This window comes from Drosophila grimshawi, unplaced genomic scaffold (assembly GCF_018153295.1).
Source record: "Drosophila grimshawi isolate 15287-2541.00 unplaced genomic scaffold, ASM1815329v1 contig_848, whole genome shotgun sequence".
In the NCBI taxonomy this organism is placed as follows: Eukaryota; Metazoa; Arthropoda; class Insecta; order Diptera; family Drosophilidae; genus Drosophila; species Drosophila grimshawi.
Window position 1 is genome coordinate 22720911 of NW_025063692.1, and position 26315 is coordinate 22747225.

Sequence of the window (26315 nt, forward strand, 5' to 3'; positions counted from 1 at the left end):
TCAAAATGGCAATGTTTGCCATTAGATTTAAATCATATTTTTTTATTTTCTTTTTTGATGGAAAGTTGACAAATAAGGTGAGCTAAATTCGTTGGCAAACATTTATCTGAGTTTACAGGAGTTCAAACTTATAAAATGTACAAAATATTGATCAATATATACGGCATGCGATATATACATAAATATATATATAACTAAATATGATATAAGAACTTTCTGATAGTTGATCAGAATTGCAATTAAAGTGTCTATTTAAATTGCACTTTGTTGGACTGCACATATTGTGAGCTGAACAAGTCAATGATTTTAAATAGTAATTGGAAATCCTCGAAATCGACCTTCATCAAAACACTTTCAGTGGCAAATATAAACAGACATAAAGTTGATAGTAAGAATACGAGTACAACATACACACTCATAGTCGCACTCACACTCATACTCACACTCACACTCATATTCACACTCATAGCCATGCTCGTACTCGTACTCGTACTCGTTTTCGTACATGATGCATGAATGCTATGATAACAAAAAGGTTATATGAGAACCTCGCTGAACCGGCGAGACGTTGACGTTTGCGGTTCGGTGATTGGACGGACTGCTTATAATGAAATAGCACTGAGCACCCAATACGATCAATTTACGATGCGATCGTGTTATTCAAAACTGTCAATGGAGCTGGAATCCAAACCCATCTATTTATGCACATACATGTATATCTAAGTACAGGCGAGCTGCAATTTAAAGAACTCCAAGAGAACGATGTGAGCACGGGTCGTACTCTCCTAATGCCGATATACTCGTATCGCTGTGCGGCGTATGCCAACTTTTGTGACGTACATGTATTGTACATGGGTTTTGGGAAACCCCGCAAGTAGTCGCCGCACCACGAGGCAGTCAAGCGAATTATTGCTGCAACATATTGCAGCAGAATTAACTAAGAACTAAACTGAAAGAACTACTAAGTACATTCGCTCGGGTCTTAAGTGACCAACGCATTTCATTGGACTTGGCCCTATAACCCAAAAAATTACTTAGTTCCCACCTACCCCCTATCCCCCTATCCCCCACACACACTCAGTCTGTATCTCTCCCGCTCTGTCTTGCAAATGCATAAGTACACTCGGAAAATAAATAGCCCTAGATTTAAAAATAACCTCTCTGAAAATAGTTTCCTTTAAAAGCCATATTTATTTAATTAACGAAATAAATTCCTTAAATACATGCTTGTCGAGACTTCATTCTTGATCAGCCTCACTAGCTCCGTCAATATACCATACATAGACTCAGCTAGGTGACCTGTCTGAAGCTGGCTTCTGTTACTAAGGATGTATTTATCATATATATATGTCCACTCTTTCAATTGTCGAATATTAATTTCGAGACCAGTCGTGAAATAGAAAACATATAAATAACATTTCTTCAAGAAGGTAAGAAATTCAAATATTTTTTGCCTAAAGATAAATGTCAGGAAATGAACTCTAGTCTAACCATTCTTAATTTTTGTTTCTTCTCCTTTTGATTTTGGAATTTTTATACAATTCTTCATCTTTGTACAATTTTTGTGGTATTTGGGAAATAAATGTTTGCTATTCAATATGTTTGCTATTCAATATTTACATTGCTGCAAATAATAAATAATTTGTCGCTCAGTTTATAAAGATTGGATCTAACCTTTAACTTTTCTAGAGTGTAACTACTTTGTATGTTTGTATGTGTATATATACATACATAGATAGATCTTACATAATATTGACTGCAATTTGTAAAACAAATTTAATTAGCTTGAGGCGCCTGTCTGTGAGTGTGACTCAAGTAATGTGCAAAAGGAAAGTAAAATGCAAAGCTGCCACACAGTCAGACAGACAGACAGTCAGACAGACAAATAGACAGTGTGACTGACTGATTGACACTCAACACTAAGGTTGAGACTCTGAGTCGACTTAGCGCCGCTTTTGATTAGCCGGGCAATTCGATGATGCCTCACGACGCCGCAACAACAACAATTACAGCAACAAATTGAGTCGCAATCGTTTCCCATTTCAGTCAACCAGCAAACATCATAAAATTTCAAAATCGATTAACGACGCGTGTCGCCAACTGTTCCATTTTCTTCTCCAAGCCACAAGACGTAGCACCACCACCCCCCGCAACCCCAACCCCAACGCCGTCGCCGTCGTCGTCGTCATCAGCATCGCATTGCCAGCGGCGACTTTTTGCAAGTGAAAAAGTAATTATTTACATAGAGAACTGAGCGGAACAGAGAGCCGCATGGATAATACTGATAAAGTGGCTGGGGTTTCAATTTCGCTTACAGAAACGAGTTGTGAATTGAAAAGTGGGCAAAAGTCGAGCCCCCTCTCACTATATATCTCAGCTCCCATTTTATCACTGTCTCCATCTCTCTCTCTCTCTCTCTCTGGAGATCTGCTGTGTGTATGACACATAAAAATTCTGACTAAATAGCTGCAAATAATACAACATTTTTAACTGTCCAAATATGCAATAATTCGTGTACAAACAATAATCCTTAAATCCCTAAATCGTTAAATCGTTAGTCAAATAACAAACTTTACTCATTAAGATGAAAATATTCCATATCCATTTAATAGTCACCTAGACAAGGTTAAAGTGTAAATTGCATGTAATCAAAGTAAATATGCATTGTAATTAAATGTGGTATGTGCAATTAATTTAAGCTCTCAAAGGCAAGGACATTAATATTTGGAAAATATAATTTTGTCTAACTGCTTTTCGAAGATTGAGTTGCAAGCAATTTAAGTGACTTTTTTAATAACTAAAGTTTTTAGGTAAAAAGTTTCTTACTAAGTTTTGGGGCAGGAACCAATTGTCCGTGCAATAATTGAAAACATAGGATAATTTGTAAGGGGTAAATGGGTTGTAAGGCTGGCAATGATTTAAAGAGAGAAAGGTCGGAGACGTCTCCTAACCGATAAGGTGTATACATCTCATAAATATATATATTCTGATCACCATCACTAGCCGAGTTGATATGGACACATCTGACTGTTCTTGCCTCCGTCTGTTTCTATGCAAACTAATCTCTCAGTTTTTAAACTATTTTCATGAATCATGGCATATATTTTGTATGAACGAGCTGATCGTATGACTAATGGTTATCCTAACCAATTTCAATAGTTGTGCGTGTTATAGCGCTCCTAACTCTTCAACTACAAATTATCCACATCGGATGACTATAATTTTGGTTTGTAATTTTTTAGTGAAATTCAGATATCGGCAATTTGACTCCGATCTGCAAGGATATGTGAACTTATCTTTATTTTTGCATTATCCCGACAAAAGGCTGTGCTCTAACTGGCTTTAGCCAATTACTCATTGAAGAGGTTGAGAATATTTCAATATTCTCTCTCAGATGCATAAAAGTTGACTCTATTGAATTAGTCTTAATGTCTCTTACACAATTGTGAAACTCAAAGCGAATGCAATGAATCGTCAAACTAAACAACATAAAAAAATTAGAAGATGACACAATTTACCAAGTAGGAAAGTCGCTAAGCAGTTAGATAACGCAAATCTAATCGCCAGTTTGTTAAAGACGTTCCATCTTTTTAGGTGCGGAATCCGTCTGGCCTGATAGATAAGGCAGATGCAACTAAGCCAGTTATGAATACAATGTTGAAGCTGGGCAGGGCAATAAGATGCACTTATCTGGTGCAACCAAACAAACAGATAGATGCACACATATACACATATATATATATATATATTTAAATAAATAAATTTTGTATAGTCAGTTTGTGGCACGACTTCAATTCAAAAACAACAACAAATTGTAATCTTTATTAGAGTTCTTCTTGTATTATTATTGCTATAACTTGGCTTTATATTACTGACTTAGTTCAGGGCGCAGTCTGCTTTTATCAATGAGGCGACTGAATGATGTTAGTTTATCGTATTTTCCAACTTTAATCACATTTCAAACATTCTAATCAAATCATTGATGTTCTGAAGCTACGTTTCATGTTTATCCGATTTTCGTACAGCGATCAACTGAATGAGTCTATTTAAAGTTAAAGATACACTTCGCCCCCTCCCGTCCCCCGACTTCACCACTTACCCTGCTATTAGATGTCGTAATAAAGCCGTGCAGTGGTCGTTGAACGTGACACAAAGAACAATATCAGACGGGGAAAAAAAAGCATTTATTTGGGAAAATCGGTTGACTGTCAGATTAATCAAATCTGAATCAAAAGACACAGACCTATGCTCAAGCACACACACACACATACATATATATACACACACACACACATACATATATATGTGTGTTTGTTTGTTTGTATTGCGTTTCCGCTGATATGCAATTAAGACTGTGTTTTAATTGTAAAATAAATTTAGCAACATTTATCTGAGCTATGCTTAGCTAAAGCTTGAGTCGTGCTTTCTTACGTTCACACTTGTGTAGCAAACACACACACACACACGCACACCCCAGACATACAGACATACAGACACCCACACACACCATATCAAAGAGATTATGAATATTTTCTTTTTCTTCATTTCTTTTCTTCATTTTTTGTTTTTGGCTGATAACATCAGATTATGCGATAGCTGTCGCTTATGTAATGCGATATGCCACTGCTTGTGCATGTATATATACAGATATATATATATATTCATGAATCATCCGGCCGACGGCTGTCTGATTGGCAACGTTTTTGCAGATTTCGATGTTCGAGCACTTGCCGCTCACAATTTTCATATGTGTGTGAATATGCTATAAATTTGTATATATCAACTTTACTTACTTTTGTATAGAAATTTCGAATAATCACAATCCATGTTGTTGTTCTTGTTGTTGTTGTTGTTGCTGTTGTTCTTGCTGCTGCTGCTGTTGCTGATGTGAATGTCTATTGCTGCTGCTGCTGCTGCCGTTGCTGTTGTTGCTGTTGTTGTTGTTGCAGCTGTTGTGTTAACATAGACATGAAGCGGCTTTTCGAGTTGCGGAATTGATGCGTCCGGCGATTTTTGATGGATTTGACTGATTCACTGCTGCATTCGTTCTTATTTTTATTTATTTATTTATTTATTTGATTTTGCACCATTCACTTGACAACAATTAAAAAAAAAACAAAAACACAACGAATAAAATAACACACACACAAGTGAATAAATAAACCTATGTATGTGTGTGTGAAATGCCGTTAGCCGGGGCCGGTCCGAAAAACTGCAGCGTTGACACAAAAATTTGAAGATTGCCGCCGGCAGCGGCAGTGGCGGTGGCGGTGGCGGCGTCGACGACGACGACGACGACAGCGGCGGCGGCGGCGGCGGCGGCGGCGGTGTCGTTGTAAGAAAAACTGAAATTCGAATTCGAGTTCGAAGTAACCTTCTGCTTGTGCTTGTGTAGATTTTTCCTCTTTTTATTATGTTTTTGGTTGGTTGCTATTGTGGTTGTTGCTGCTGTTGTTGCTGCTGTTGTTGTTGTTTTATTGACACTTGACGGGCGATGTTGCCATGTGTTGTTGCTGCGGTTGCGGCTGTTGCTGTTGTTGCATTTTGTTATTGTTGCAATTTAATGTCACTTTACAAGCATGTATAACATTGTGAGTTTTTTCTTCGTTTTGTTTATTGTTGTTTTGTCTTTTTTTTTGTTTTTTTTTGTTTTTTTTTTTGTTTTTGTCTTGCGTTCGTTCATTTATGCATTTCTGCTAGTTGCAGGTGTAGGCATGTAACAAGAACACACACACACACGCAGACACACACACACGCAGACTGACAGTCGCACATTCTTCTTCAGCTCAATTCTAGCTGTGCTTCTTCTTCGCTTCTCGCTGTAAGCATTTCTTTTGGTTCGGCTCCAACTCTCGTTTACAGGTGAGGGCGCTGTTGTTGTTGTTGTTGTTGCTGTTGCTGTTGTTGTTGTTGCTCTTCCGCTTAACTGTATCTTATCTGGGTGCTTTTTCTTTAACTAAATTGAAATTTGAACAACATCAACATGTGTTTAGATGCTATTGTTGTTGGCGGTGTTGTTGTTGTTCTTTCATTTATTATGCACACGCGTGTTGCAACAAATGAAAAAGGCGCGCAATCTCGATGCTGCTGCTGCAGTTCGATTGTTGCTTTATTGTTGTGGTTGCGTTGTTGTTGTTGCTGTTGTTGCTGTTGTTGTGCGTGGTGGTGGAGTCTCTGATTTGCTGGTGCTGGTGCAACAGTTGTGCTTTTTTCAATACTGCTGGCTACTTGCACAGATGCACCGGCAAACAAAAAAAAAAAAACAAACAAAGAAACAAAACAATTAGAAATACAAATTTATTGTAGCCAAAAATTGTTGCACTGTGTGCCAAGAGCAACAATGATTTTTTCATATATCACCAGGCAAATAAAAAAAAAAAATCACACACACACACACACACAAACTTATGCACACAACACACAGTTACTTTGCATAAGTATGTAATATGCACACACACACACACACATACATATATATAGATGTAAATTTTATGCGCTTTTTGGCGCCGTTGCCGTCGCGAATTTAATTTAATTCTTTGTTGCTTTTGTTTTTGTTTTGCCTTGCGCCTGTAAACGGCACGCGCTGGTTCCGTGTGTGGGTCTCTATATATGTGTGGGTGTGGGTGTGTATGTGTGTGTGTGTGTGTGTGTTAACAGATGATTCTAATTCGGATGCGGATTCTGATTGGATTCTCTTTTGACAAATTGTTTTCTACAACGGCTCTTTATTTGTATTTTTTTCTTAGACACACGCCGTTCTTCTATGCTCCGGTCTGAAGAGAGTCAAAGGCGAAATATGCTTTTAAGATACACAATCACATACACATACACACAAACATACATAGTTATGTACATACATATGCATATGCACAAGAAGTTAATATAAATTATCGATGCGTATTGTTTTGGGCTATTTTGCGCTATTTGATTTAAATTTGTTAACTACGTGCTGCGCTTGCTTTCGCATACAAAATGTGACGCCAACACAACCGACGGTATAAACAAAACTACCAATACGAAATTAGCTCAAAAAGTATTTCAGGCAAAAATTAAACCAGCAAAAGCGCTCATTGCGCGCGAGCGAGCCGTGCAGTAAAACTGCCAACCTACCCACACACACACACACACATACACACACACGCGCACACAAACAGAAACAGACACGAACACGAAGACGAAGACGAACACATACACACACACAGAGCACTAAGTATGCGAACCATGCCCGAAGACCGAGCCCCAACAGTTTGTTGGATACGCTCGACACACAGAGCGAAACACACAACACGCACACACACATGCATAGATAGATATACGTGGTATATACACATACAGCAAATTTACTCACCGAGTTGGTCCCCGCCAGCTGAATGGAGTGCATGCCGAGAGCAAAATACGAGTGAGAAAGAGATAGAGAGAGCTAGAGAGAGAGAGAGCCGGTGAGATACAGTGAGCTAGAGCGAGAGATAGTGAGTGAGAGAGAGTTCTGCCTCTGCCGTCTCTGCCGACGGCGTGAGAGTGAGCGAGTGGAGTGCGCACAGCGCATGAATCAGCTTCCGCTGTTTCTGTTCACTGTTACTGTTGTTGTTGCTGTTGTCATTCTTGTTCTGGTTAGCTGCCGAAATGAGTTGTGCTCAAACACGTGTTTTTGCCAGAGTGCCGAAAGTTGAGCGCTTTTTTTTTATTCTTTGAGTCGACAGACGAGCAGAACACTTGCCGTGGCTTAATTCTCAATAGCTTTGGATGGACGTTTATGCGAGACACATTTTGTGATCAGTGATTTCATTGGGGCAAAAGTTGTAAATGAGTGTTCTCTCTTTATTCTTTTATTTTCTTGTATTGTAACAGAAAAAATTCAAATAAAATCAAGCATATCTGTGCATTATGTTTAGATTATATGAACTACAAGCGAATCTATTCCATGCTTTTTTATTGTATTGTATTGTATATAAATCAAGCACTTTGCAGCACAATTTCTGGGACTAACCATATGGTGCATACAGTTAATCTGTGACGATATCACAAATATTCAGCTAAGGCGTGTGAACAGCATTTACCTCAAGCTCCACTCAGCCTCCACTTATACCACACAGCGATAGGCAGAGGGAAAGAGAGAGTGAACGAGAAAAAGATAGAGCGAGAGAGAGAGAGAGAATGAGAAAACATTACATGAAATGAGTGCAATTGCACGTGCGTGAGTGAGTCAGTGAGTGAGTGAGTGAGTGAGTGAGTGAGTGAGTGAGTGAGTGAGTGAGGAGCTCCTGTCAGATACTTTATACTTTCTACAGGCTCTGAACGCGGCACTTAACACAAATAATTTTAGTTATTTCTATTTTGGTTTGATCAAACGATGTTTTGACGCCGGCTTTGACCAAAAAGTTGACCTCGTTCCAATGTCAGGGATTCAGTTATATGGCAATTAAATTAATTAGGATATTTTTAATCGAGCACAGAAGAACTTGATGAATCTTGTATTATATATTTATAGATTGGTTAGCGTGATCCTAACAAAGTGGAAAACTTGCCAGAATATCCAGACTATTTTGTGTATGAAAATCGTATAATTATGGCTATAATTATAGGGCAGTTTTCACTAGTTACTCATTCATAAACTATTTATGTGTGTTGCATGTTGCACTGTGCATGCAATTTGCGTTTGTTGAACCCCATAAAATTGTCACTGGGCGCAGGCATTTAAAATGCACGCCTCCAATGCATTAATTGCTATAAATTGAACAAAACATACGCACAAAGTATACACACACACACACAAGCATAAGTACACATGTGTGTGTGTGTGTGTGTGTTAATACATATTTATATAGCGCCTAGTGGGGTGCGACATGCGATTTGAAAACTACGAGAGGAGCGCCAGTTTATTGGGCAAGGGATTGGGGATGTGTGTGTGTGTGTGCATAGAGTTGCCTGCACATCGACATTGTTGCGCATATTTGGCGGGGAGTTGGTAATTTGCCGCCTTCTTTTCGGCATGTTGCTGGCTCCCGAAACAGCTGTTTTCGTGAACCTATTCACTCAATGCTTGGAGTGGAATCAATTTGAGTGAAAAACACCAAAAAGCTGAGTGAGAGAAAGAGACAGAGAGGGAGAGAGCGAGAGTGCGAGAGTGCGAGAGAGAGAGCGTGTGTTGCACTCGGACAATTCATCAAAGACGCAGAATTTTGCGGCAAACGTCAAACATGAAATTATGAAATGGCCATAATATTGTGGGCACACGCACCACACACTCGCGCCACAATCGAATGCAGATAGAAACGATTAGAATTAACTCAAGCCACGACGACACTCAACCGCCTGATGAGTTTTGTTGTTGGTTCGCTGGTGGACACCCTGGGGGTTGGGATTTCTCTCCCTGTGTGTGTGTCGCATGGGTCGCCAAGAGCGCGCCTCGGCAATTTAGCTTCGTGCTTTGTTGCGTTCGCCACGCAGCGTACGCCTTTGAGCGTCTTGAGCTTTTGAGCGATTTAACGGCAATCGACTTGACAGTTGTAACTCATTGTCTGCCACCGTCTCAGTTGACCCAGCCCGCCCACAACGTCCGTATACCGTTTATATACATACGCACACACATGCACATGCATTACATTAGGTACACACGTACAGTGCCGGCTAAAAAAATGGCACTACTCAGATTCAAATCCAGATCCTTAAATGATGTTGAGCGTTTTTATAACGCTTAATAATATTAATAAGCAGCTCTCACAATGACACTTATGATGATGATTTAATGATGCTATTTACCAGCTATTGGCCAGCTATTATCCACACCTATGCGCAAGTATTTATATACAGTTTGATAAATGGGTAGTGCAATTCACAAATGGCAAACATCTTTTCTGTTTCTTTTTTTTTTTTGGGGGGGGGGGGCGACAGTGACCTGTTCTGCATTGGATAATTTAATGCCTTAATGCCAGTGGCGATTTGCTCGCGAAAGGTTTTTGTGTGCAGCTTGTTGAATTTCGATTTGATTTGTGTGGCGGGCACTAAAAATAATTCTCTACTTCACGCGTGCAAAGGGGCAAAATATCATTAGACATTAAGGCTAGTGTGTTGAAATTGAACAAAACAGCTCAGCATGTGTGCAGACGGTCGGTCGGTTGGACGCACGGGCCGACGGTCGGTCGGTCGGTCGGTCGATGTTGATTCCGATGCCGATGCCGATGTCGATGTCGATGTCTATGTCTACGTCGATCCGCAGTCGGTCTGTCTATATATAAACGCAACACAACATATACACACACACACACACACACACACACACACACACATGAAAATAAATAAAATACGAGTACAATTCAAGATGAGATATTCAGATACATTCCCATATTCAACATACATAACATATACATACATATGTACATACACATACATACACACATACACACACACATACCACATGCATACATAAATACGAGGAAAACAGCATCAAAGTCTACCCAAAATGACTTTCGTATTGAAATGAACGAGTTTTTTCATTCACTTTGTATTCAGACATTTGACGAAAATGTATTTCGCATAAATTTGTGTGCACAAATTTTATCTTACATTATAATCATATTTGGCACTGAATTTTATCGGCGTTACTTTTCAATACCATCGTCGTATCAGCTTGGAAACTCTGGAAAATGTAAGAATTGTGTTCCCCAGATCAAAATCTCTCTACATCAAACGACAATAATAAATCAATGAAATACAAATATTGACATATAAAGAAATACAAATAATAATTATTTTTTTAAAATATTTTACAAATAATTTATTTTTTCTATATTCTTCTTTTAGTATTGCTAATAGTCATTGTTCATGGTTCCTGAGAGTCTTCTATACATATTTTTCTTTTGTAATTCGATTAGTTTTACTATCACAAAACAGACAATTATCTTGCTGGAAAAATGCTTAAGTTTAAGTAAATGTTTCGGACTCGAAAAACTGTTACTCCAAAGTAAGCTCTTTGGTAACATATATTTATAAAAAATATAAGTGGCATTTTTTAGAGTACAATAGTTCTTGAAAAAAATGTTTTTTAGGTATACATTCCATGAACCAATACTGATAGTATTGTGGAAGAAAACTTTAAAACTTTGATCCTTCTGAATGTGTTTCCTAAATGAAAACCAAGCAAAATACTCATAAATTAAATTGGGTGTCTTCTATTAAGCACCTAGAAATATATATTCTATTATAGCCCAATAAAAAATTATAGTAAATGTTTGCTTTAGAACTGAATGCTCCAAGTGCACAGAAATAAATTAGAAAATATTGTGAATGTTTTGGTTGTAGTTTTATGAATGCTGCAGAAACGCTGTGAATTTAATGAGAAAACTACAGGCGCTGTTTGCTAATATTTTCTTTTGCACTTTGGAACTTTTTATTTGACTTTAGATGTTTTGTTTTTCTTCTTTTTTGAAAATGAAAAAAAACCGCAACAGTTACAAAAGTTGTCTTTGGCAGCCCCTCAAAGTAGGCACGGCTGGGAGATCTTTATACAAAGACGTTAACTGCGTGTTGTTCTGCAATTGTTTAAGCTTTAGGTTTTCATGTTCTTGTTGTGGCTGTTGTTGTTGATGTTGATTTTGTTGTACACATAACATTTGCAAAGTATTTACCTACGGGTAGGTGTATGTGCTGCGAAATTGCTTTCTTTGTTAGTTAGTTGGGTTATATTAGGCCAACTAAAGAGCACTTTGCAAAACACTTGGAATTTTTCATTGCCAATTACAAACAGGCCAGGTAAAATGCAAAATGCGAAGCAAAAAATATAAAAAATAAAATATAACGAAAAAAGCTAACGTGAATGCATTCCGCAGAGTAAGAGACGCCGCATGCCCTGTGCCCCGCATCACCCCCCTTAACTGAATGCCCCCGCATCCGGACGGGCAAGCCGTGTGCAGCGAGTCCAACCCCAATCATTCGAACTGGGCCGCCAGAAAAAGTTGCCGCAGTCGTAATGAAAAATAAAAAAAGCAACAAATAAATTCCAAAACGAAACGTTAAGAATTTTACATTCGAGATACTTTTATCAGCAACTAACTGCTGATGCCTCAGCTTGAATTCCCTGCTGCAAGCCAACCTGTTACAACATGCAATCGACAGGCCTCAAACAAGGCGGAAAACTTAAAACTTAATGCCGCAGCCAGTGCAGTTGCAGTTGCAATTGCAATTGCAATTGCAACTGTGAATGGCTAAGTGTAACCAAGCGTGGCGCATATAGTATCTTCCATCGGTTTTGGCCGCTTGCAATCCAATTCAAAACAAAAAATTATTATATTTATTTGTATGCATGAAATAGCGCTCAATATAAATATGCATTTCAATATTCACACGTGTGCATTTTGCTGTGCTTGTTGTACGTTATGTAAATGAATCGTGGAACCAACCAAAGATCTGTAAGAAGCATTCAAATAGTCAATATCCTGACACTATCATATTCTTCTTAGCAATTTTGTTAGTTGTTAAACACCTTTGATCATTTTGATCTTGGTTATCTGCAAATGTGAAGAATCGACATGGGCGGACAGGTAGCCTTAAAACTTATAAATACAATTTCTATAAATCGTTAAATAACAGAGAATTATTTTGAACTTAAATGTCGACAAGATGCCTAAAATAACCGTTCTTTCTTGATTATCAAATCTTATTTTTCAGGTGGAATCAAAATTAACGCAAGACGCGTTTAACTTATTTTGATGTTCTATATTTTGTATTCCACATTTCTAAATTTATAGAATGGTCAAAACTAAATTTTCGTCATACTTGAGATTTTAACTTTTTATTTTAGTATTTTTTTTATTTAATGATTTCGATTTTGGTTTTTATACATAAATGAAACTTTTCGAAATTATTATTTATGTTTAACTTCTTATCTTAAGACAGATTATTATTTATATTATAAATGAATTAAATTACTGTATTATGATCTGTCGATTGTTATAATAAAATCAAATTTTTAATAGTATATTTTAGATATAACTATATTTACTAAAATATATTTGTTTTTAAAGAGAAGTCAGTTAGTTAATCAGTTTCCTTACTAATAAATAAATCAAAAAGTATATATAATAATACTGCTGAATATAAAATTTTATTATCACAATCGACCGTTACGCATACTTTGAAATGTTGCACTAATAACGGATCAGCGTTGCTAGTGCCAATATCAAATCAGATACACAAAATACAGAAAATCGATAAATGTAACGTGTTATCGATACATAGCCTGTGTTCTGGCGATGTCACACGCACATCTCTAATGCATTTGTGTATGCAATAGAGACGTTTGTATGCCAAAAAAGTATTTACGACTGGTCAAAAATCATAATGGAAAACATGTTGTGTAGGCGAGGGACTGGTGGCAGCATGAACTGTAAGTAGATGCCACCCATCTGTGGGCAAGCAAACATTTTACATCGACAACAATTTCATGCAATACATACATAAAAATTTATTTGTTGTTTTTTTTTTCACGGCCATTTGTATGTACATTCAATATTATTGTATGCTAAATGCTTACATATATACAAACATAAATGGATGCATATGCGTGTAGTCAACAATATGACGGACGAGCAGCTGCAGGAGTGGCACACCGCCGTCCTGACCGAGGCGCAGCGCGAGAATTATGTGAATCACAACTTGGAAATAGTGCGCCACTATCGCAATGAGGCGATTTCAAGAGCGCCCGCCTTCGATCTGGAACGGAATGCGATCGATGCGGCGATTGCCCGCCATGGTCTCTGCGTGTCCAATGCGGTTGGCAATGAGCACTCAGAAGGTGGCGCTGGCCACGAGGAAATGCAACCGCCACCAATGCGTCGTCCCCGCATGGAACATTCCCTACTCCCCCTGCCACCACCACCACCACCACCGCCGCCGCCTCAAGATATGTCTGAGAATGAAGCAGGTGGACCAAGTACCAGCAGTGGCCACTATGTGGCACTGGCTCACATATTCTCCGATGCGTACACAGCACGTGCGGAGCCAACTGTCGCCGCCATTGAACATGGGAGCATCAATGGGAGTATCAATGGGATTGTCAGCGCGCTTGGTGGCATGAGCGGGAGTACCCACAGTGTCCACAACAGCAGCGGCAGAAATAATAATAGGCAGCTGGAGGATGCAGAGCTCAATGATGTGGCGATAACAGAGACCATTGATAGCTTGGGACTGCGCCGCACCTAATTGAATACCAGATGCATATTAATCACATTTAGAATTTATGATATTTATTCATTAAATTGTTAAGATCAGCGTGTGCAACATATATTGTTCAGATCGTATATGTCTATGTATATTCTCAACACTGTTTTGTTGAACATAAAAACAAAAACAACAAAAACAAACAAAATACATAGTAGCTTCTGTGTAATGTAAATAATATCAGTTGAATTGTATATAGTACATTTTAAATATAGTTGTCTAGCATTTAAGCTTAGATTACTTAACCGCAGTTATGCATGTTAGTGTACATATATATACATATATATATATATATATGTATGTTTATAATTACTACAAATACAGAAATATATAATATCTCAATTGAGTTTAAACAAAAACAAAAACCAAACCGATGTAAAATCAAACTTCAGACACTTTGTGTTGCGAAGTCAGCAAAACATTCAGTACGGTTTAGTTACCACATTAACAGCATCACTTTGACATATATATATATATATATATCCATATATATATATATTTATATTCATGTATGTGTATGTAACCTATACACAAAAAAAAACTAGCAAACAAAAATGATTATGTATTTAATGGCACCTTTTGGCGAGCTACAAATTAAATTAAAATAAAAATGAAGGAACAATTGTTGTAAATATCGTTATACATATATATGTATCACATACATTATTCACGTATGTTTTTAAGTCTTAGAGAAGTTTGACATCAATATTTTGTGTGATCGACGCTGGCTTTTCTTTTTTCTTTGGGATCTTGGGGACTACATTTAGATATGAGTGCAGGTTGACGGCTGCAATCTGTGCCTCACTCTCTGTGTGGGGAATGTCTTTCTTTGACCGTGGGTGGCAGAGGGGCATGGGAATGGGGAGTATACTGAGTATAGAGCCCTGTGGACTGTGCAGCGCCGATAGCTACATATCTAAATGTATGTATATTTCCATTGATAAGCTTAAATATTACTTGATTTGGTTAATTTGCACAAGAGTCGGTGTCGGTGTCGTTGCTGTTAATGTTAATGCTAATGTTGTTGCCTTCATCGTTATCAATAGCCACATCATTATCAACAGCTACATCATTATCATAGGCAACAACACCACCAACGTCAGCGGCAGCAGCTTGAGCAGCAGCTGGTGCAACAACCGGAGCAACTGCTGAAGCAGCAGCTACGGCCAGTGCTGGTGCAACAGCCGGAGCAACAGCTGGAGCAACAGCCAGAGCAATAGCCGGAGCAACAGCCGGAGCAACAGCTGGAGCAACCGAAGCATCTGTGTCCATAGGCTCATCTCGCACCGCTGCATTGCGGCTACGCCTGTTGTCCGTCTGTCTGACTGTTGCCGCTGATGCCGAGGAGTCTCCCGATGTGCGCATTAGGCGACGGTACTGTTGGAAGGTGACCAAAATGCGTATCATGATCTGTGCGGGTACCGTTATGGTATCGCGTGTCTCCACAAGCAGTATCTCATTGCTCTTGATCAGCTGCCCAAAAAAAAAACAAAAAATTAAGAAAAAGATAAGCAAAAAATTGTCAATTACCAAGCTGCCCATGTATATATATATATATATATATTTATATGGTACATACCGATGCAGTTTCGTTCTCATAAAAGGAGGGCTTCGGTGCGACCGGTGCCCACAGTTTCACATTGTAATCGATGCCCGAGCTGAGCAGATACGGCATTGTTGGATGCGGCTGGACACGGTTGACAACACGATGATCGGCTAGCAGCGTTTTCACCACCTTGCCTGTCTTGCGATCCCACACAAAGATGTGGCCACAGTCCGAGCCGGACATGATGAAATCGTCGCCCCAGAAACAGGCACCCTTCACCATTGTGCGCGAGTTGCGATGTCCGCTAAACGACATCTTCACATAGTCAAAATTGGTGAGCGGATACTTTTGACCACCGCTTGAGCCCGAGCCTGACTCAGGTTCCGAGCCTGAACCCGAGCCTGATCCTGAACCCGAGCCTGAGCCTGAGCCTGAGCTCGTTCCAGAGCTTGATCCTGAGCTCGTTCCTGTACTCGATCCAGAGCTCGATCCTGAGTTCGATCCTGAGCCCGATCCTGAATTCAATCCTGAGTTCGAGCCTAAGTTCGAGGCTGTGCTTAAGACCGAGCTCGAACTCGACTCTCCGCCGATATCCTGTTTGGTAGTTGTATTTGTCGCTTGCGCATTCGTCGATTCAGCTGGCGAGGCATCTACAAAAGTCCAGAAAATTAGTGTAAGACTTTTTTTTTGCCTAAAGAATTAAGCTTTTTAAGTATTTCATTTAATTCGATAATAGATCAAAGCATGCAATAATTATCAAATTGCCTGCTATATATAGATATTATTAATCCAGACAATCCATGGATAATTATCCTAAAATATTTTATAAATGGCAAGTAAATATACCTGTAAAATCATTAAGTAATTCATAATCTAGCTGTCTGATGTAGTATTTGCTTTCTGGAGTGTATTTTCAAAAAGTTAATTTAACTATTCCTTTTAATATAATAAAATGGCTGCTCTCAAATAGGGAAGACTTGGGCTTCAGCGGTTATATATAATTAAAGCTATAATTACAATTTTTATGCCAATCCTGCATGCCCAGGAAAACAATAAAAAATTAATTCAATAAGTATAATTGATGTTTTTTGCTGAATAAAAACAATGACAAATAATGTTTCTAAAGATCCAAGTAAACTAAACTAATAAATAAAATATGATTTTGGAGTTCGGTGAATTAAATTCCTAAGTACTGAAAGTTATTATTTCGAAATAAAAGTTTTTGAAAATATTATTGTTTATTATAAGAATTGATGAGATTTAAGATTTTTTTTTAAACTTAAGTAAAACTAAGTAACTTTAGTAAATCATAAATGTACAAATATAAATACCTAATTTGTACATAATTTAATTAAATGTAAATTTAATAAATTATTATCACTGTTCTTTGTCTTTCTTTTTTTAAACTAACTTTTTTTGTTAAGAAATCCTTTAAGACCCAAACACAATACGCTTGGATATTTGGATATATATATATATTCTAATTAATGTATATAAATGCACCAATTGGAATGCTATATATACAATAATTATATACATATATATATATATATATATATATATATATATACTTAGCAAATGTTGCATAGAAATACTCTTGACACCAAGTGTTGCTGTATCATGCTGCCCCACTTACCATTGCCAGAACCGTTGGCGGAAACTGTTGGCAGGATGCCGATGCTGCGACTTGTCGCCGTCTCGCTCTGATGGTCCAGGGTGCGTAGAACGGCGTCCTGCCAGGACATATGAGTTGATGTCCTTGTGCTGGTGCCGCTGCCGCTGCTGCCACTGGGACTGCGACGCGATTGACGCGTCTGCGAGTTGAGCATGCGAAATATCTCATCGCTGAGGCGACTGAATACGCCCGGCTCGAGCGGTGGACGCGCCTGACCCACATTGAGACGATGCAGTCCCAACTCGGCGGATGTCATCGAATTTGGGCCGGTATCGGACCAATCGCCACGGAAACGCAAGCGTGGCATTTGCGGCTCTGGATCGTCGTCACGTCGCAGCTTTGGAGTATAGCAGCCGCTCTTGAGCAGCTCGGCATCGTCGTGGCCAGGATGATTTAGATCGTATAAATATATTTGCTCCATTGAATAACTAACTAGCAGCTCAGACTCATCGGCGCTAAACTTAACGCAGGTTGGACGGTAATGGCGACGCGTAAACTTCATTGGTATCGGAAAGGCTTTCAATGGCCAGGTAATGCGATCCCTGTCCGTGCCCGCTGTGAGCATGCGCCGATCATAGAGCCGTACTATCGAATCCGAGCAGCCGATGGCGATATTGTAGTGATTAATGGGCGCCACATCCATCGCGGTGACCGCACACGGTGCCGTAATGAAGATGTGCTTCTCGCACACGGACTCTGCACACCGGCTGCTCACACGGAGATCAATGCACCGGACGGTGCCATCCTCGCCGCAGCTGAGAAATGTGCGCGGGGTATCCGGCAATGCCAAAACATCGTATGTGCTGCCAAAGGCGTGACAATCAAAGTAGCTGGCATTGCGACTGGAGTCACCGGTGAGTGCCTCCTCGATGCTGCGGCTGGAGTTGTAGGGTGTAAGGAATTCGGTGTGCATCACAATGCCCTCGCCGGAGCACGAGATCACCGCCTGATCGTTGCAGTGCGGCATGAAACGTGCACTGAATATGTGACGCTTGTGTAATGTTTTTGTCTTAGCCGCCACACGGCCGGTTTTGACCTCAGTGACGACCAGATTGTTGTCATCGGAGCCGGATACAATATGCGTGCCGGTTGCATTCCAATTAACCGTATTTACACAGCCACTGTGCACATTCAATGTGTTTGTCAGATCCAATCGCTGCACAAAGTCCAGCGAATCTAAGATAAAACAGAACAAAACAAAACAAAACAAAACGAACCCACTAAAATAGTATAATTAAATAACAAAGTGCCGATAACAATATTCGTGGAGAACAACAGAGCACATTTGACAATTGCCCGAACAATTCTCAGTCAACAACTCACTTTTGCAGCTCGCCTGGAGATTCTTTTGAGCCGTGAAGCCGGCATTGTACGGATAACTCCTGAGGCACCTGTCCACGCTACGGCGCTCTCCTCTGTCCCACATCTTCGAAGGCGGCATCACTCTATAAGCAAAGAAATTCCTTTTAATATATTATTCGAAATTAGAAATTATTGCTCAACATTTCATGGCACTGTTGATGTAGGCAAGGAAATAACAAAACTGCTACATACACCAATATATACAGACAGAGAAACTGTCAAATGAAATACCCTACACCACTACTATATGCACAGATAGCATACCATCTTATCTACCTCGACACTTTCCAATAACACCCTGATTCGAGTGCTAGACTCGACTTCGCAAAGATCTTTCTTAAGAATCTCGACTTGGGCTTATTTCGTTCTTCTTGTTCTTCTCCTTCTCTAATTTCTGTGCGAGTAATATCAATTTTTGAAAGTCAACGTTCTTTCGAAAAATAAAAAATATTTTTCATAATGAACAAAAGAATAGAACTTTTCTTTTGTAACAATCGAGGATCGTTACGTATTCCGCATTGCATGTCGGATTTGTTTCTTGAAAATGATGAAATTCACTTTTAGGGTATCATCTGCCAAAATCGTCATAGGAGAGCTTACGCGTGTGTGTGTATGTGCGTGTGTGTGTGTGATTTGGTATGCACTTGGCTGGGACTGCTTCTGAGTCCGCGTCCGTTTATATATGTGTGCGTGTGTATGGGTAGATGGTTTGTGTGTATACGCGTAGAATACCGTAAAACTTATGTAAAACAATCAAAACACAGCGAATTAAATGTTGACAACTTTTATCAACGACCCAATTTTGCACGGTTCGAATTTTCCTGTATTTTTGGTTTATTTTTTTTTCTCAGAAGCTTTACCTATTTGACACTGCCGAAACACATTACAATACACAACTTGCTGCTCTAGCACACAAACACAAACACAAACACAAATTCGATATTTATTTTTATGTGGAGCTCAGCTGTCAGCTGTGTGACCGTATGCAATTTGCGTCGAAATCCCAAATGCAAATACATTTATATATACTGAAAGTTTGTTATGCCTCGCCTGTCGAAAGCACCAATATATCGCTCAGCCGGCTAGCTATCGGCTCAGGGCGCGATATATTGGGCGGCAAGTTAACAAAAATTTGTATTCTTTTATAAATAAAAAAAAAACAAATATTTCCATCAAACCAGTCCGCTCGCTGCTGTGTTGGCTGTGTGGATGTTGTACAGCCTGCGTGTCCTCCCTTCCTTGTGATTCCTCCTCTAAATTTCCTGGAGAAATTCCCTTTCATAATTATTTCTTTCTCGTTTGCTTCTTATACCCTCATCTCACCCAATCACATTGATTTACCACATCATGTTCCTTTTTTTAGACTATTTAATTTACAATTCATATGATACATGTAACATCGTGATCCCTAACCTTTTGTTGGCCAACACGTAATTCGCTTATATATATTTAATACAATTTTATCTATCTTCTTAATTTAAAGCTTTTGCTTTATATTTATTTATTTTACATTATTTTACTTTATATATAATTACTTCATAATTTTTTTACAACCAATTTATTGAATTTCTTTTCAAATCCTTCTCGCAGCGCATGCGCACGCGTTCTTTTCTTCCTCTTTTTTTTTTCTTCTCATTTTTTCTCTTTTTATTCTCCCTATTTTTCTGAAGATGGTCCCCCATCGATATCCTTCGCCTATCGATCTTTCTGCCGACCATAACACCACACTACGGTTCCGAGGTTCATTTCAGAGAAACAGGAGTGCAAAAGGAGGCTATCTTCGCCCAACGGAGGCCATCGCCCACACTCTGGGATTAAGAGCCTCATACTTCACTCACTGAGCTAGCCAGGCTTGAACTGCAGCTGTAGTCCACATCTGTGATTTGGCCAATCGGGAACTCCAGAGCCTGCCCGTTCACCAATCCATGGAAATCCCTCAGTACATCTGACCACGGAGCTTGGTACAGTGACTGGAGATGTTCCAACCGGAAGATAAATTCCGCCACCGGCATTCCCTTCGGGTCTCCGTCGAAGATCAGGCCCCACCTTCGGATGTGACTACTCTCCTGCCTCGTATCCCGATGCTCGTGCGGTTTCTTTGATAGTGTCCACTCATCATCGTTTGTTGCATCCAGCCCGATACGGGAACTTGTTGTTCGGCTTGTTTCTGTTGTTCCGATTCCGACGCTTGATTATCCACAAAAAGTGAGTAGGTGCCGGTGGTCGATTAATTCTCGCCTCTCTCGCTTCTTGTGAACTTGCATCGCTTCTTTCTTTGTCCACTTTCAGGGATGAGACCACTTCCCTAATTTCTCGCATGAAACTTAACATGCTGGCCTCCATTGTCTCTTTAAAAGCGCTCAATTCCTGGGACAGCGATGCTCTGTAGGTCTCGTGCGCTTGGGCTATCGCTACATTAATAGCCGACTTCAGTTCACTGGGTAGCTCCACTTCGCTCCTGGTTTGTTGCGTTGTTGACGAGATACCCGCTACATCGTCTCGGCTACGCATTCCGACTGGATGAGAAGTACTCTCCATTTCTTCGGTGGGTTTGGTATTTTGTGCACGGGTAGTTGGATGCATTTTCTCTTGCTCTCTATCTCTCTAAAAGTCCCCGCTACGCCGCACTTTCCTCGATTGCCTGAATACCCGTGTAATTATTAATTATATATATATTTCAACATGCAACAAAAAAAACGTATAATTATCTAACCCACAATTTTCATAATATATGTATGTATATATAGATATACTCGTATATGCATAAATATGTCTACGGAAAATAATTATCTGTACTTCTATGTATTAAATAAATAAATAACCAATAAATAACTCAGAAACAATTATATATAACCTATTATAAATATTTGACTAACCTAATCTCTAAGTCAAAATTGTCTTGTAACAATAATGTTGAGAACTAAGCTATCACTGAAAATCGCCTTATCACAACAAACTAACACTCAAAATTCATACTCAGCACTCTTGGAAATACAATTTAAACATTAAGATGGGTGAGATGAGGGTAACACCGTATCACGCCACCTACAGGTAACAATCCATACAACAAGAAACGAAAATAATTTAATACCACACGCTAAAACACTCCTTTATCTTTCCAGCTCGCCTACAATTGTTCCTCTCTATTCTGAAATATTAATTAGTTCTATTGACTGCGCGCGTTCTCAAAGTCGGAAAACGTTGACAATCAGTAAACAGTAATGCACGGATCGCGATTCGAAATCTCGACGTACTTTGTAAACCCCATTTCCAGGTAAGCTATCTTTAAGAAATTTTAATTGGCCGGTAAACTAATTATCAAATTCTATTTTTCTTTTTAGCTTCAGATCCACTTCAGCGGCAACGTGGCTCGGCCTTTTTTTGAAAGATGTTCTTTGACCAAATCGGCAGGACTACTGTTTGTGGCAGCGATGGACTCAGCATAGTAGGATGCTCATCCACGGTTCGACTAAACATTCCTCCTACTTGTTGGTCAAGGCCACCTGTTCAATATATGAAAATTGTTAATACTCAGAGTTTCAGGTACAATCTCCTGATTATTTTAATTTCTTATCCATTCTTTTTTTTATTTCTTTCATGCGAGCGTCATTTGTTGCTACAAATGTGCTTCGCGGTGTTGTTTAAATATAGTGACATTTGTTCTTATGTCAGCCTAGTTTTTTCAATTGGGCGCCATTTGTTATGCCTTGACTGTCGAAAGCACCAATATATCGCTCAGCCGGCTAGCTATCGGCTCAACAAAAAATGTATTAACTTGCCGCCCAATATATCGCGGTCGAACTACCCCTGAGCCGATAGCTAGCCGGCTGAGCGATATATTGGTGCTTTCGACAGGCAAGGCATAACAAAGTATTTGAATACGCTAAGGGATTATGCCATCGCATTTAAATATAATAGTTTCATTTTACCTAAAGAAGCCAACAGTTTGAATATTCGAATGTTAGTGGCAACATATTTATCAATTTATAATTCAAAAGTCAAATTGCTTATGAGTCCATTTGAAAAAATGAACAAGTACTCTTTCGTCATACAATCGATAACAGCAAATGTGTTTGTACCGATAATTGTGAGAGCTGGCCACACTTTAGCCGTTGCAGCACCAGTTGTAGCTTAATATCCGAGTCGAGTGTGCGCAGCACTCGCCGTTCTCTGTTCGTCGTTTCAGGTAGTAACCTGTTGCGTTATTTTTTTGTTTTGTTTTGGTAGTGGAAAGTGCAATAACGATATCTCAACGACTGCGTTTGATAAAACCGAGTTGAAACACAAACCTCCCCGGCACTGAGCGTGTGAGTTGTGTGAGTGTCAAACGAATTAGAAAACTTTTGTATATTCAATAAATACGGCAAAAAAGAAAAACAAAGCAAATAAAAAAAATATATAAGATAAAGGGCAACAAGTGAAGCTGTGGTTGCCGTTAATTTTTGTTTGTATTGTGTTGTGTTGCTTTTACTGCTGTTATTGTTGTAGCAGCTCATGAACAGCGGAAGGTAAATATTGTTAACTCCGAACTCCAACTCCAACTCCGACTCCGCATACCCAAAGCCAAAATGCAAATGGCTTAAAGTTAGTTGCGGCAAAAAAACAGAATATGAAAACGAAGCAAACTTTACATTCCAGTGGGTGAATGTGTGGAGTCTCTGTTGTTGTTGTTGTGCTTGTTGTGCTTGTTGTTGCAGTCGTTTACTGATGATGTGGAAAAGTTAATGAAGCAGCGCGCTCAAAAGAGCAAAGCCCCAAAGCAACAAGTAATGTTGCCCGACTAGTAGATACCTCACATACAATTGATGTAGCCATTACTTGAGTGTTATGCTTAGCATTCAAATCTGTGAATAGACCAAAGAATCCATGCCAAGTCGCTTGATATAAAGTGAGTGCTGTCTCAAGTTTGTCACAACTGCCGTGTATACCCGTTAAAAGTGAAACGACAGAGCAACATCAGCTATGAATTGTATATAGATATATGTTTGTATGCATCATAAAATACTTAAGTACATCATCATACACTCATACCTTGTCTACAGATACGACAGTATTTGTGTGAATTGTTGGCATTCGCGAATAACAAATTAAAAATGCCAACCAGTTTAGTCACGCCGACGTTAAATCGACCTCCTCCACCTCCTCCTCCTCCCCCTCTCCCAATTCCAATCACTCCCCAACCTCATTATAGAACTTAAAGCTATTTTTCTGCTGCTGCTGCTGTTGTTGTTGTTTTTGTAGTTATTATTGCAGATTCTAAAGGCTGCACATCGTTTTTTGTTAAATGCCAGAGCGTAGAAAGCGACAAGTCAAACAAAAGCGTCTTGGACAAAAGTAGATTGGGTTAGAGGGTCGGTCGGCAACAACAGCAACAGCAGCAGCAACAACAGCAGCAACAACAGCAGCAACAACAGCAGCTGCATTGTCAATACATACATTTTGGTAATACAATGCGAATTCGATACAATGAAGTATTGGTATAGTCCTCATTTTGTCTGGTAAAACACAAATTGCAATTTTAGCAATTCTTCGTTTTGAGTAAACATATTTGAAGTAACCTTTGTAAAATTTATACATGTCTAGGTGATTGGGTATCAATTATTTAAATAGGTTATTTAGATAAAATCAATGTTGACCTTTGTAGAAGTTAGCGAGTAATAAACCTGTTCCAGGAGATCTGAAGCGCAAGATATAAAAAATGTTTAATTAACTTATTCAAGCACTCGTTGTTATTTCTAATGTTTCATTTGTTGTTCAGCAGAAGAATAAATATGATAAGACATAGGAAATAAGCGTGCAGTTAAGCAACAAGCTACACAAAAATGATTAAAACTAGTCAACAATATATATTCTATACTATACTAAACTGTACTATCTATATAAATAAATAAAACATGCTGGATCATCTTGAAGACTTGTTGTACTGATACTCGACCCTATAATTGTTTTGCAGTTTGTGAGAATGATGATTCAAGAGTAGCTCAATGTATAACAAACATTGTCTCTGTTATCTGTGATAAGGCTGCTCAGATATGAACGACCTTATTCATGTGAATAGATCTGATTAGGCTAATATAATGCTATAAATAATAATATTATAATCTATTCATCTAGTACTGCCTAGCACCTAGCACAAATGAATGTATGTATCTATGTATGTATGTACATATGTACATCACATAAATCAGAAAAGCGGAACGAATATGAGAAGTGACTAGTTGATAGATAAACTTTCCCATTTCAAGAAACAGAAACGGATGAAAAACACGACACGATACTTTGTTTAGTTTAATCAACAACTACAACGGCAACAACAAGAAAAACTACAGCAACAACAGCAACAACAACAACTAGAGCCACTTATATTTTGTTGCATTATTATTATTATTATTTTTTTTATGTAGCTTTATTGCTAGCAATTAAATGAAGCTGTGCACTTATGGCACTAATATGTACTGGAGTATAGAGTACAAATCTTATAGATATATATGAGATTACACGTAGACATACACATACAGATACAGTGTGCTGCATGCCCCTCCCGTTGCAACTTAATGACGCTTAATAGCAATTCAATGAAAACTGCAACTGGCTGAAACTGAAAACCGAACCAAACTTCCCCGAGGAAAAAGTGAAATTTTTGCTGCTAACAAGTGTATGCGAGTGCGAGTGCGAGTGAGAGCGCAAGAGCGTTGCTATTGTTTGCTATTATTTGAATTATTGGAATTAGTCGACTTGACTTGTAGTCAAACGCATTCGTATTCATATTCATACTCGTACTTATTGGTTTAACACTGATTGCACTCAATGTTTATGGTTTAATGTTTGATGTTTAATGCTTAATGTTAATTACAATTCAAACAGCGGCCGCCGCGTACTAATTACAATAACAACAAATAATTAACTTGTGCTGCTGTTCTCAAAATGGATGCAGCTGCCAATAGCACCAGCACCAGCAACAGTAACAGCAACAGTGCCAGCGTAGTCGTCGCAGCTGGTGGCGCCACCGAAGACGAAACTATAACAAAGCTGCACAAACAGAACATGGAGAACGATGACGATGACGATGAGCCGCAGGCGTTGCCATTTTGCTTTGTTCGGGTGAGTGTCAAATTGAAATTATTTCTTCTGCTCTAGAAAGTTTGGCTACCTCGCACTAGAGAGTTACTCCACTACAATATCCACTTGAAATTGGACAGCCCTATGCCCCCGGTCACAGTTGAATGCTGGCAGGCAGGCGTGAACCCTCAGCTGGAAATTAGTCTTGACAAGACACCCCATAAATAACTGTGATAGAACACAACTGAAGACACCTCTCACATCATAAGTTTAACCAGCCTTCTAGCTGATCACTGACCACGATCACTGACCATGCACTTTCCCAGAAAAGGGAAAAAACCCATGTTTTTATTTAAATTTGTGCCGTCTTCGGTCGGAAATTTGAACTTCCGGAAAATGGTGAAACTGTTCTTATACTCTTGCTGAGGTAATTAGAATTTTGACGTGTAGTTTGTAGCA

General features: G+C 39.0%; 3 protein-coding genes across 4 annotated transcripts in view; 2 read left to right on the plus strand and 1 right to left on the minus strand.

The window, feature by feature from the left end:
• Nucleotides 1-13262: 13262 nt before the first annotated feature.
• Nucleotides 13263-14371, plus strand: LOC6564841. The gene is made up of 2 exons (XM_001991136.3): nt 13263-13381; nt 13565-14371. The coding sequence occupies exons 1-2, from the start codon at nt 13336-13338 to the stop codon at nt 14194-14196; spliced, it is 678 nt and encodes a 225-aa protein (XP_001991172.2). The 5' UTR covers nt 13263-13335; the 3' UTR covers nt 14197-14371.
• A 454-nt stretch (nt 14372-14825) lies between these two features.
• Nucleotides 14826-19182, minus strand: LOC6564840 (DDB1- and CUL4-associated factor 6). The gene is made up of 5 exons (XM_001991135.3): nt 19074-19182; nt 18759-18880; nt 17397-18611; nt 15794-16410; nt 14826-15687 (listed from the first exon to the last, which is right to left on the minus strand). Exons 2-5 carry the CDS (start codon nt 18874-18876, stop codon nt 15181-15183), a joined length of 2457 nt encoding a protein of 818 aa, XP_001991171.3. The 5' UTR covers nt 18877-18880; nt 19074-19182; the 3' UTR covers nt 14826-15180.
• A 3769-nt stretch (nt 19183-22951) lies between these two features.
• LOC6564838 (rhophilin-2) overlaps nt 22952-26315 on the plus strand; it is a 32155-nt gene continuing 28791 nt past the window's right edge. The window contains exons 1-2 of one of the 2 annotated variants that reach the window (XM_001991133.2): nt 22952-23305; nt 25662-25898. In XM_001991133.2, coding sequence (XP_001991169.2) covers nt 25722-25898 — 177 coding nt within the window. In that variant the 5' untranslated portion in view covers nt 22952-23305; nt 25662-25721. The remainder of the gene's footprint in view (nt 23306-25661; nt 25899-26315) is intronic. The other variant, XM_032737950.1, reaches the window with a different exon arrangement.

Bases quoted from the DNA above. Each gene is read 5' to 3' on its own strand.
- LOC6564841 (XM_001991136.3), top strand. From the start codon at position 13,336: ATGGAAAACATGTTGTGTAGGCGAGGGACTGGTGGCAGCATGAACT. The intron at 13,382-13,564 runs GTAAGTAGATGC...ATATGCGTGTAG, and splicing joins GACTGGTGGCAGCATGAACT to TCAACAATATGACGGACGAG.
- LOC6564840 (XM_001991135.3), bottom strand. From the start codon at position 18,876: ATGCCGCCTTCGAAGATGTGGGACAGAGGAGAGCGCCGTAGCGTGGAC. The intron at 18,612-18,758 runs GTGAGTTGTTGA...GTTTTATCTTAG, and splicing joins TCTCCAGGCGAGCTGCAAAA to ATTCGCTGGACTTTGTGCAG. The intron at 16,411-17,396 runs GTAAGTGGGGCA...GGACTTTTGTAG, and splicing joins CGCCAACGGTTCTGGCAATG to ATGCCTCGCCAGCTGAATCG.